At 39.1% G+C, this 12,253-nt stretch overlaps 1 protein-coding gene across 1 annotated transcript in view; it reads right to left on the bottom strand.

Annotated features, from left to right (window-relative positions):
• Positions 1 to 12,253, bottom strand: part of LMO4 (LIM domain only 4) — a 145,156-nt gene that overhangs the window by 85,792 nt on the left and 47,111 nt on the right. The window contains exon 2 of the mRNA XM_053591208.1: positions 1,662 to 1,761. Within this exon, the coding sequence (XP_053447183.1) occupies positions 1,662 to 1,664 (3 nt within the window). The 5' untranslated portion in view covers positions 1,665 to 1,761. The remainder of the gene's footprint in view (positions 1 to 1,661; positions 1,762 to 12,253) is intronic.

Here is a 12,253-nt window from a genome sequence, read left to right as displayed (position 1 = left end):
CCCTCCCTGCTTTCACCCAAGCTTATCTGAGGCCTGGAAGCCAAGTTTCTGTGGGTATGTGCCAGGCATGCCCAGGGACAGGCACCAGCAGGGAAGATACCCCAGGCCTCTCATCTCTCATCTTGGATCCATTTGATGGCCTCCTTTCTTGTCCTTCTTCTCGTCACAGTCCACATGGCCCTGAACAATCTGATATGTTTCTCGTGGCATCGCCCAACATTTCAGGAGTAAAAGAGAAGGGAGTTCAACAGTGGACATCTCTGTGCCTCTCCTGAGCCCCGATCCCATATTTCTAACCATTTGTAGGTCATCTTCATCAGATGTCAGACAGCTACCTCAGCACCACTGGGTGTTCCCCAAGGAACCTCTGAGCCCTTTTCCTGTTAAAACAAGCTCTTCTTTATCTTTATTTTCTTTCTAAATTATGTCAGTGCTCACTTTTTTGCCTGTACCAAAAGTCTGAGCTTTATCTCTGACCATGTGGCACTTGGGGTCTCACAAGATGGCATTTGAAATTTGTTTTAACCATTGAATAGCAATCTTATGACTTTGAATAATTTATTAATGGATAATTTTATTAACCTTTTGAATATATTTTATCACCTGAAAATAAAGACATGTTAAGTGGGCTATAACATATTAGACCTTCAAGAAATGATTGTTTTCCGTTCTTCCTTTTCTTCTCCTCCTCTCTTCCTGCCTTCACGCTCCTCCTTTTCTTTTTCTCTCTCCCTCTCCCATAGTAAATCCATCACCAGGCTGTCAATCAAGTATCCTAGAGAACTGCCTTCTTCTTTCCATCCCTCCTTTCCTCATCATCTCACCCGCAACGCTCCCAGCCCAGTTGTCTGCCTCTGTTTCCTCCTTCTCTGCTCTATCCTCTTCTATGCTACCAGTTATCTGAAGACTCAACTCACTTTTACAAAATCTATAATTGTTTCCAGTTGCTCACAAGAGAAAAACTAAACCCTTTGACAATATATTCAAGAACCATCATGATCTACCTTCAAATCATTTTTCCTGTCTTATCTCCAGTGAGTTCCCAAAGCTTGCCAGAGGATTCAGTTGGGTTCATGCCATTCCCTGACTATGCCATGTTCTTTAGCACCATTTGTGCATGCTATGTCTTCCACCCGAAAGCTCTCCTACCTTACTCAACATCCACACACCTGTCAAACCTCTACGGAACTTTCCTGACCTGGGTAAAACCTGAATTCTGTTTTAAAGCCTTCCCTGACTTACACAGGCTAGTTAAGTGGGTTCCTCTGAGCTTTCAAAGGTACTGATTAATTGTGGAGTCTTGGCCTCTTTCCACTCCCATTGTCCCCTGGGTCCTGGTTTTGCCTCATAGATTCTTATATCCCTGCAGGTGGTATCCTCCCTGAATCCAAATTTCTTCAGCCTGGCATTCTCTGCCTAATTACAAGCCCATGCCACAGTAATTCCCTCCATGAAAGGAGAGTATTAACTTTCTAGCCTGGCTCTGGTATCAGAGAATCCAAATTTCCAGTCTCAGCTTTACTGCGTACTGTATGATCTTGAAGAAAATGTTCAAACTTCCTGAGCCTTTAATTGTACCTTCCTCATATAGCTCCTAAATGACCAGCATTAGACATATAGGTCAATGGAATACAACTGAGATTCCAGAAATAAATCCTTACCATTTTTATGGTCAATTGATTTTCTATAAGGATGCCAAGACAATTCAATGAAGGAAGAATAGTCTTTCAACAAATCACGCTGGAACAGCTAAATATCAACCTGCAAAAGAAAGAAGTTAGTACTTTACTTCACATCATACTCAAAAATTAATTCAAAATGGATCATAGATCTCAATATAAGAACTGAACTACAAAACTTTTAGAAGGAAACATGGGAGTAAATTGTAATAACCTTGGATCAGGAAATAATTTCTTAGATATGACATCAAAAGTACAAGTGACAAAAGAAGAAATAGATAAATTAGACTAAATCAAAATTGGAGAGTTTTATACTTCAAAAGATACCATCAAAGTGGAAAAACAACCAGAGAACAAAAGGAAATATTTGCACATTGTATATCTAATAAGGGATTTGTATTAGGAATATACAAAACTACTTATGATGCAACAATAAATGGACAATAACAAATAACCCAATTAGAATAGACAAGGATTTAAACAAACATTTCTCAAAAAAAAAAATACAGATGGTCAACAGCACATGAAAAGATTCTCAACATCATTAGTATTAGGGAAATGCAAATCAAAACCACAATGAGATGCCACGTCACACCCCCTAATATTGCTAAAATTAAAAAGACAGAAAATAATAGTTTAGCAAAATGTTAAACATAGAGCTACCATATGATCCAGCAATTCCACACTTAGATAAGTACCCATGGGAACAGAAAACATACATTAACATGAAAACTTGCACACTGATGTTCATAGTACCATTAAGCATCAAAAAATGGAAATAAATGTCCATAAATGGATAAAGAAACAAAATATGGCACGTCCATACAAAGAAATAGTACTCGTCAATCAAAAAAAATGAAGTACCAAATATGTACATCCTACAACATGGATGAATCTTGAAAATGCACTAAGTGAAATAAACAAAACATTTATACAAAATGTTACAACTAGGCGAATCCAGAGAGACAGAAAGTAGACTGGTGGTTGCCAGGAGTAGGAAGATGGGGGAAATGGGGAGGGACTGTAGATGGACAGGTGTTTTGATTTAGAGGTCATGAAAATGTTCCGTAATTAAATAGTGGTGATGGTTACACATAACTCTGTGAGTATACTAACAGCACTAAGTCATATACTTTAAAGGGGTAACATTTTATAGTATGTGCATTATATCTCAATAAAGCTGCTATAGAAATAATTTAAATTAACTTAAAATGTAAAAAGAACCTTAATTGAGATGCTTGACATATAGCAAGTGCACAAAACAAACGCTACTACTATTGCGCTGTAGGCCTCCATTGTTGCTGTATTGTGCTTATCCTGCTTTATGTCCAGACTGATTTAGTTTTCTGTGTTCCACAGTAGAACATGAGCTCCTTGAAGAAAGAGGCCAGGCCTTGCTTAGAGCCTATGCCATGCTTATTTCTCTCTCCCCGGGCTCCAGATGCATTTGGTATAGAGAAAACCGTATTTAATATAACATAACTGCACCCAAATTTAAATGAATGAGTGAGCAGACACATTTAGCACCTCTACATTATACTGGGCTTGGCATTAGACATTTTCAGGAAAAGGCAGACCAATTTGCAAGGAAGCAACAATTCCTTGGACCCTCCACTGCTATTTGCTGCCCCAAATTTGGAAGGAAAGAGGAGGGAGAAGACAAGGATGGGTGAATCCTGGTGGTTATCCTTGAGGCCTCACTTGATCTGATGCATTCACTGAGTTTCTGTCCGTTCTTTTGAGGTAAAATCCTTCAGAAATTAGCAAATTCAAATCTTAGAACATAGAAAAGTTCAGTGCTCTTCAAAAGCCAGGATCTTTATTTTTTTATTCTAACTCACAAATTCCTTCCAAAACGTTGCCAACAGCTCCTCCTGAGTGCTACTGGGATAGAATAGTCATAATTTTATGACTCCAGCTCTATTTTATAGAGGACTCTACTCTTCCTTCCTGCCCCTGCAGAAAGATTAGTTATCAATCATAGCACATTGCCCATTGATCCTGGGTATTATCTAAAAATATTTCTTAAAACAGTGCTCCAAAAAGCCACTACCAACCCGTTAGACTTATCATAGCATAACAAACCATCCAAAAACTTAGTATCCTAAAACAACCATGTTTTAAGTATCAACTAAGAATGTCTCATTATCCTGTAGGTCAGCGGTTCTCAACCTGTGGGTTGCAACCCCTTTGGGGGTCAAATGACTCTTTCACAGGAGTCGCCTAAATACATCCTGCATATCAGATATTTACATTATGATTCATAACAGTAGCAAAATTACAGTTATGAAGTAGCAACAAAAATAATTTTATGGTTGGGGGTCACCACAACATGAGGAAATGTATTAAAGAGTCGTGGTACTAGGAAGGTTGAGAACCACTGCTGTAGGTTGACTGGGATCTGCTAGATGGCTCTTCCATACCCAAATAATGGTTCTTTTGGACTTGTGGACTTTAGCTCTCTGGGGGCTCAACTAGGCTAGAACATCCAAGATGGCTCATTCAAATGACTGACAGTTGGTGCTGGCTTTTGGCTGGGAGGTCATCAACTGGAGATCACGTCTTCTCCACCTGGTCTCTCTTTATCACTTCAGCTTATCATAGAATGATGACTAGGCTCTAACAGAGAAAGTAGAAGCTTCTAGTCCTCAAACATCACTCATACCACATTCTACTAGTAAAAGTCACAAGGCCAGGCATGATGGCTCATACCTATAATCATAGCACTCTGGGAAGCCAAAGCAGGAGGATCATTTGAGGTCAGGAGTTCGAGACCAGCCTGAGCAAGAGTGAGAACCCTGTCTCTACCCAAAATAGAAAAATTAGCCAGGAGTGGTAGTGTATGACTGTAGCACCAGCTACTCCAGAGGTCAGTTGCAAGTTTACTACAGATTCATGAGAAGGAGAAACAATCTCTACTTCTTTTTTTTTTTTTTTTTTTTATTGTTGGGGATTCATTGAGGGTACAATAAGCCAGGTTACACTGATTGCAATTGCTAGGTAAAGTCCCTCTTGCAATCATGTCTTGCCCCCATAAAGTGTGACACACACCAAGGCCCCACCCCCTCCCTCCTTCCCTCTTTCTGTTTCCCCCCCATAACCATAATTGTCATTAATTGTCCTCATATCAAAATTGAGTACATAGGATCCATGCTTCTCCATTCTTGTGATGCTTTACTAAGAATAATGTCTTCCACGTCCATCCAGGTTAATACGAAGGATGTAAAGTCTCCATTTTTTTTAATGGCTGAATAGTATTCCAATGTATACATATACCACAGCCTTTCTGGAAGGAAGTATGGAGAAATAATCTCTACTTCTTAATGTGAAGATCATCTTGTAAATATTGAAAGGAGAGGAATTGTCAGGAGCCAACTTTTGAGAATTACCACATTCTCCTCTATAACCACAAAACTCCACATTATTTTCATGTACAGAATATACTCTTCCTCTTTTTTACCAAAGATCCCATAAAGGAGCTCATCCTATCATGGCTATAGTATCAGGTCAAAGTCTAAAATTCTGTTATCTAAATCTTAGCTATGGTTGCCAGTGGTTCTTCTAATGTGTGGTTCCTGGTGTTCGGGTGTTGTTCTTCGAGTGCACGGACCTCTGAATGAAAAAGATAAATGCTGTACTTCCTATACATCCATGAAAATGATGTGAAAAAGTGGTAGAACAACCACAATGGGCACTCCCATTCATAAATGGGAGAGGAGTATAAAAGTCAGATAAAATTCACTGGTCCATCGCAATTTTGAAATCCTTTGATTCCAGAGTCAGGGAATGTTCTTAGGGTAGGGCTCAGTTCCGCTGCCTGAAGACATTCTCTGTGGGTCTTGGGTCTGCAGTGGGCTTACCCCTCAAGTCATTCTTTTCCAATAGAAATGCTCTGTGTTTACAGGCTTTCTCAACCTGCTTCCTAACCATAGGAAGTTTGGGCCTCAGAGGGGACTTCTCGTTTTAAGTTATGTCTGTCCCTTTTAGTTCATGCTGGACTAATTCATTTCATTGTTTGTAGATTTCCTGTATACATCAAATTTTAACCCAATCCATTAAAAAAAAAAATCCTTCACCCATAAATCTTTCCCAAATAAGTCCCTTTCTACTTTGGCTGAAAGTGAAGTTGCTGCAGGAAAGTGTCACTAAGACCCTTAGAAACCATATTTTCTGGCAGAGGGACTATAAGAAACAGACTCTGGGATATTCTTAAAACCCTATTTCCTAGCTCAAAAGTTCTATAAGACTCGAAGTTTATTATAAAGTTTCCTACTCTAAGGTTTCTACAAAGAGTCTTAGAGCCAAATCCTTGATCTGATGTTGACCTCCAAATCCTTGTTTTCTTGGCACTGATATGGAATTAATCACACACACACACACATTTTAATTTAGTTGGAGAATCTTTTGTAGGCTGGAGAGGCTGAGAGTGAGAAACTGTTTGATTTTCAAACTCAGCATATCCTGGGATGGGAATGTCTCCTCTTGATTCTGCTTGAAAATTGAATATTCCCTTCTTTGTCTCTATCTTACACCTTATCTGGCACAGTTGAAAGCAATCACTTGCCCCCTGATAATTTTTTTAGGAAAACAGTGGGTATACAATTTCTTTCTTCTGTATTATTGCAGTACCACATAGTGCCACTACGTAGTGAGAAACGACTTTTCTCCTGCCCCCAATACACTCTTCTTAGTGTCATTTCAGCTTCCATAAACAATCTTCTTAAGGACCTTCTGGATTTTATTCATTCTCCCCAAACCAGGGCCACAGATTTAGTTTTTGTTATACAGCAATGCCCACTTCTAGGTAAAAATTATTATTTTAGTAGTTCATTACAATGTGAAAACTACCCCCTGAAATTCAGGAGATTAAAACAATCATTTCTATTGTTTCTCACAATTCTGTGTGTCAGGAATTGGATAGAATATCTCTTCTGCTGGGACTAAATCATCTCAAATGGCTTCTTCACTTACATGTCTGGTGATGCTTCAGCCAGGATGGCTCAAAGGGCTGGTGATGCCTGGAATAGCTTACCTAGGCCCTGTGTCTGGAGCCTTAGTTCTCACTGGTGGTTGAGTTTCTCAGTTCTCCTTCATGGAGTTACAAGGTCTCTCCCTCTCCACGTGATCTCACTGACGGCCAAGCTTTTTACATGGTAGCTCAGGGCCCCCAGAGCAGAAAGAAAACACTTCCAGGCCTTTGTAAGGCTTGGGCTATAAGTGGCACAACTCCACCTGTCTTATCTTCTACTGGTTAAAGCAAATCAAAGGAGCAGCCTGGGTTCATGGTTACACAGTGGTGTGAATGCCAGGGGTGATTCACTGGGGCTCACCAATATAACAGACTGCAACATGATCCTGCAACATGATCCATAGGAATTGGCAAGGAAGATGGATTCTATTTGCCATTCCTGACCTTTTGCTAGACCTATTTGTTCTAGTCTGAGGTGTATCACAGCTTGAAAACAGATGTGCAACATCGCACAGTAACATTGCCACATGCTGGCTCTGAGACATCCCGCACTAATGTATGTCCTATTCGTCCCTGTCCTTCACCATTAAACTCCACACATCCCTTGACAGACTCATGTAAACCATTTGTGTTTGGTTTGGTTTCTCCACGTATGTTGCCCATAGAGTGTTTGGAGAAAACTGTTTCACATTCCCTCAGCCAAACATTTGCTATTAATAGCAGTTCCCATTTCTGGAAGGCCAACTGTTTGCACCAAAAGTACAGAGCAGAGACACCAGATAACCCCTAACCACAGACAGGAGCACTTTGCCTCTCATCTGTTCTGGGGTAAGTGGCAAATGAAAGCTTAATTCTGGGATAAGATGTAAGAAGCACAAGGAATTTATCTTCCAGAAGGGGTCTTGCACAGAGTGAAGGGAGGGACTGCAGCAGCCTGTGAACTCCTAAAATTGCATGCCAAATTTGGGGTGCTTGTGCATTTGGGGGAGGAAAATCCATTAGCTTTCATCAAATTATTAACCTAGAAAAAACTAAGAATCTGGTCTCATGTGGGATTATGTGATACAATTTTTCTATCACTCAAAGGCCAGCTTGCAACTTTCATTGTCTTAAACCACATCTTCCTATACCAGTACAAAGAAGCGTAGGCTTGATCGATCTTAACTATCAAAGGAAATGGAAATGCTGCTCTGTTAATTCTCCACTGCATCATTGCTTTTATTCTGTCTTCCACTTGCCCTTATTTTCTTTCTCTCTCCACATCCTATTTTTCTACCTCAGGGATGTCCAACCTTTTGGCTTGTCGGGGCTACATTGGAAAAAGAAGAGTTGTCTTGGGCCACATGTTAAACACACAGACACTAACAACAGCCAATGAGCAAAAAGAAAAACATCTGTGCATAATTGTCAAGCTATCTGCCATCATAGATAAGCAAAAAAGTTCTCACATAATAATCCCAATTATGCAGTGGCCTGGTTCAGAGTCTTTTAAAATTGTGTAGGTCACAATGAAGTTTGTGATCACTGATATAGAAAATGTACATATCTAAGTGATAAGGTGTCCTTTGAAAAAAAAATTTATTATAAAAGTGGGCAACATAAAACTAGTGGGATATTTGACTTTGCCTTTGAGAATCTAATTTATCAATATTTGGTTTGACGAAAGTAGTTGCAAATCTCAGTGAGTTCTCAAGGTGATCATCAGATCCTTTCACTCCAATTTTATTCTAAATGTGTTTCATTCTTGAAAATAGTTACTAAAAATGTAGGTGTTGCCAAAAAGCGGTGACATGAAAAAGGTGTGATTGTGAAGTGAGGGATATTTGTCTCTGGGAAGAGACCTATAAAAGTTCAGTAACAGACACGATCACATTTTTCTCTAAGTTGAATGTCAGATTGCAGCTCTATGTTTTCCATTTGAAAATTGGGAGGTAACTTATTTATGTCAACTGAACATAAAGTTGCAAATGCACCAAAATATTGATAATTCTCCCTGGACATCTTGAAATCTATTTTCAAATTCTTATATCGAATTGAAAACCAAGGCTGCATATTTTTGCCAGTCACAGGACTGTGTTTAGCCAATGTCAAAATGCATAAAGTTGTTTGCCTTAATTTGAGCTCGCCATAATTTCAGTTTCATTGAGAACACTGCTATGGTTTGAAACATTGTACTGATTCCTAAATTGGTTTACACCTTGAAGACTTATGTTTAACTCATTTAAATGAGCAGTTAAACCCACTAAAAATGCCAGTTTTCATCATCATGTTCTGGCACAAATTTGGTTTTTGATATCATGAACAACTTGATACAACATGTCACAAATCAGAAAATCTTTTCCAACATTTGGCCTCAACTTGGCCAACTTCCTTCCATAACCAGCATCAGTACTTTCAAGGAATTCCTAAAGTTGGTGATGAGTTAATCCCTTGGCCCTTATGAAACTCACAGTATCGATGATGATCTGCATAACATTACCCATTTTTAAAGCTTTTGCACATGAATTTTCTTGATGTACTATGCAATGACACTTTATCAAACATGAGTTTTGGGGGGCAATTGCATCATCTTCTATTAATTTCACAAGTCCCTGCCTTTTACCTACCATGACCGGGCACCATCAGTAACTATACCAGATATGTTGATAATGGACAAGAAAATTGCTTTAGCATATTTTTTTACTGCTTTGTATAAATCTCTTGATTTAGTTGTGTCTTTTAATGGCACTAAAGAAGCCGTTTCTTCAGTGACATTACATTCATCATCAATACCTCTAATAAAAATGACAAGTTGAGCCATATTGTAGCATCAGTGCTGTCATCCATCACCAAAGCACAAAATTTGAAATTAGCAGCTTGACTCTCCAAACTTCTTTCCATAAATCTTCCAGTTTCTTTAGTTCACCTGGCTGTAGTCTGGTAAGACAAACTGATTTTAGAAATATCCCACCCCCTCTGTTTCAGGGCAAATTATGTCTGGCATGTTTCCATAAATGGTTTAATAAACTTACTATCAGTAAATGTTTTTGTTTTTGCTACTGAATATGCTGTCACATAACTACCTTTTAACAATAGAATCCATCTGAGTTGTAACTTAAATTTTTTTTGTGAAGATTTTTCAGTTCCACTATTTTGTCCTTATGACACACTCCTTTATACACATTGAATTTGGCAGCATGTTTTTGTGTAGAATGCCTTTTCAGATTATAGTCTTTGAAAACTTACACAAATTCCCTACAAATTAATCAGAGTGCCTTACTATTTGCAAATATTTGCCTTGTACATTTGACAAAAAAAAGTACAATCTTCCTTCATCTGTAATTTTTCTTTTGGAGCGTTCTGTTTTCTTTTGAGATGTTCTAAAAAGCCATGCTGAAATTAAAAAGTAATACTAATAGATAAGGGACTATATTTACTTTTATTATGAAAATTAATTGATAGGAAAGTAGAAAGCAAGGTTTGAGCCCTCCCACTTCTCGGCTGCTGATGCAGGGCAAGGTAAAGGCTCAAGTATAAAGTGAAGTGGGGATGTGCGAGGCGCCATCGAGATGTGGAAGTATCTTAATAACCAAATAAGAACACTCACCTGAGTCCTAAGTAACATTACCACCTAAAGTTATAATGGTAGGGTGAAGTAACATTGAAAATCACTGCCTCGCCCAGTCACCACGAGCACCTGTAACATCTGATGGCGTCAATTACGTATGTTTATTTCACATGACATTGTGACGTGGCATTGTCATATACAAAGTTCATGCTTGAGAACTGTACAATCAAGTTCCACCAAAAAAAAATCGCACAACTATCTCCTAATGTTTTAAGTAGTTTACAATTTGGGGTTGGGCTGCTGCGTTCGTAGCCAGCCTATGCTGCAGGGGGCCCTGGGGCTCAAATTAGATACCCTTAATCTAGTTCATGTCTTATATATTGGTGTTTTTTTTAGGTTTTTTTCTTTTTTTTTTTTTTACTATTCCAGCCATATTCCTGGTCATGACTTTACATGTTTGTAATAAGTGGCCTGTGTTAGAAAGGATTTCCTAGCTGGAAAAAATTGAGTTTTCTTGTACCTGTGAAGTGACTTAGTCTGCAGTGACAACTAGCAGGTGACAGTGAAACACTGGTCGGTGTTTCCAAGCGCTCTAGGTCCCACTTGGAGACACGCTTTCTCTTTAACCAACCATGACAATAGAGTTGACATATGTCTTAGTATATTATTTTAATTAAACTCTTCCAGTGATTTCCAGAAGTATCATGTGTGGAAGTATAAAAAATTTCTCCTGTAATTTTCAATGTTCCTTGTTGCATATTTCCCAACTGGGACAGAGAGAAGAGCAAGAATTGATGGTCCCACTATCATGGAGAAGCACTGTTCCCTCACACAGACACATTCATTAACAGGCATCAACTGCTCTTGCCAATTCTTCAAGCACCAGATGAACCAGGCACCCAGCTAGGTCCAATAGTGGATACAAGGAGGAATGAAACCCACTGTGTACCTTCAAGTTGCTTCTGGCTTAGTGGAAGAAACTAATAAAAACATATGTAAGGAGAAAGAGGCAATGGAGAATTAGATTGGAGGTTTACCATTCTCAGAGACAGAAGAAGAACAAAGAACTGAGAATTTTTTATCTCACGCATTTGCTTGCAATTCTGTCTACAACTCTCTGCTCTTGATATTTCCCCCTTGTTGCTTTTCTTAAATAAAGAAACCAAAAGAGTAAAAGTGGAAGGAGGAGGAAAACTTCCTACACCAGCTCTTTGTCATTTTTCTCTCTTTCCTTCCAAGCATCTGTCTTCACCTTTCCGTTCTTTGGCCCAGGCCGTGGACACTGCCCATCTCCCCCTCCCCTGCTCTGATTTCTCCCACCCCTGCCCATTCTGCTTCTCCACCACTTCACCTCCTGTGTGCCCTGATGCAGTCCAAGGAATACGGACTGGGCAGCTCACACGTGTCCCTGCTCTGCACTGGGCCTTAGAGACAAACACGAATCTGATCACTGCCTCGAGAAAGCTTGTTTACAAAACTCTCCAGCTCCTAGGGATCTATCAAGGCTCCATATTATGTTCCTTTTTTATTTCTTCTACTCTCTCTCCTCAGACTATTTTTATTTCTATCTTGACTGCTGTTAGAGGCCTCCTATGAGAAGGAAATTATCTATAATGGAACAGAAACATTAAAAGCCTCAGTTTCTTTGGAAATTATTGAACTCATGAGAGGTTCACATTGGGCTTTGCAGTTGGAGAACTAAGTTATAAGAAACTTTGACTTTCTAACCAGATTTTAATACTTACCCTTTCTGGCTTTTCTTCTGATATTATGTTTTAAACTTTGGGCTGTTAGAATTTTCTGTAAGCTCCCCTCAACGCCAGATGATAAAGGAATACCTTTCTAAATTCCTGAATTTGGACTAAATATGTCCAAGGTAGGAAGCTGGAAGCAGTGGATACCCATGTCTCTGTATGGGCAAGCCTGAATATGCTCTCGGGACAGGACTCAGCTAGTCTGAGTGATCTGCTTGTGTGCCACCCAAGTTAAGGGAACACTGATAATTTATCAGTTTTTGATCATTTATTTGATCATTCATTCACAAAAATAGATTCTGAG

Source organism: Nycticebus coucang, chromosome 5, assembly GCF_027406575.1.
Source record: "Nycticebus coucang isolate mNycCou1 chromosome 5, mNycCou1.pri, whole genome shotgun sequence".
NCBI lineage: Eukaryota > Metazoa > Chordata > Mammalia > Primates > Lorisidae > Nycticebus > Nycticebus coucang.
Note: the sequence above shows the minus strand (reverse complement) of the source record. Positions and strands in the feature narration are given on the sequence as shown.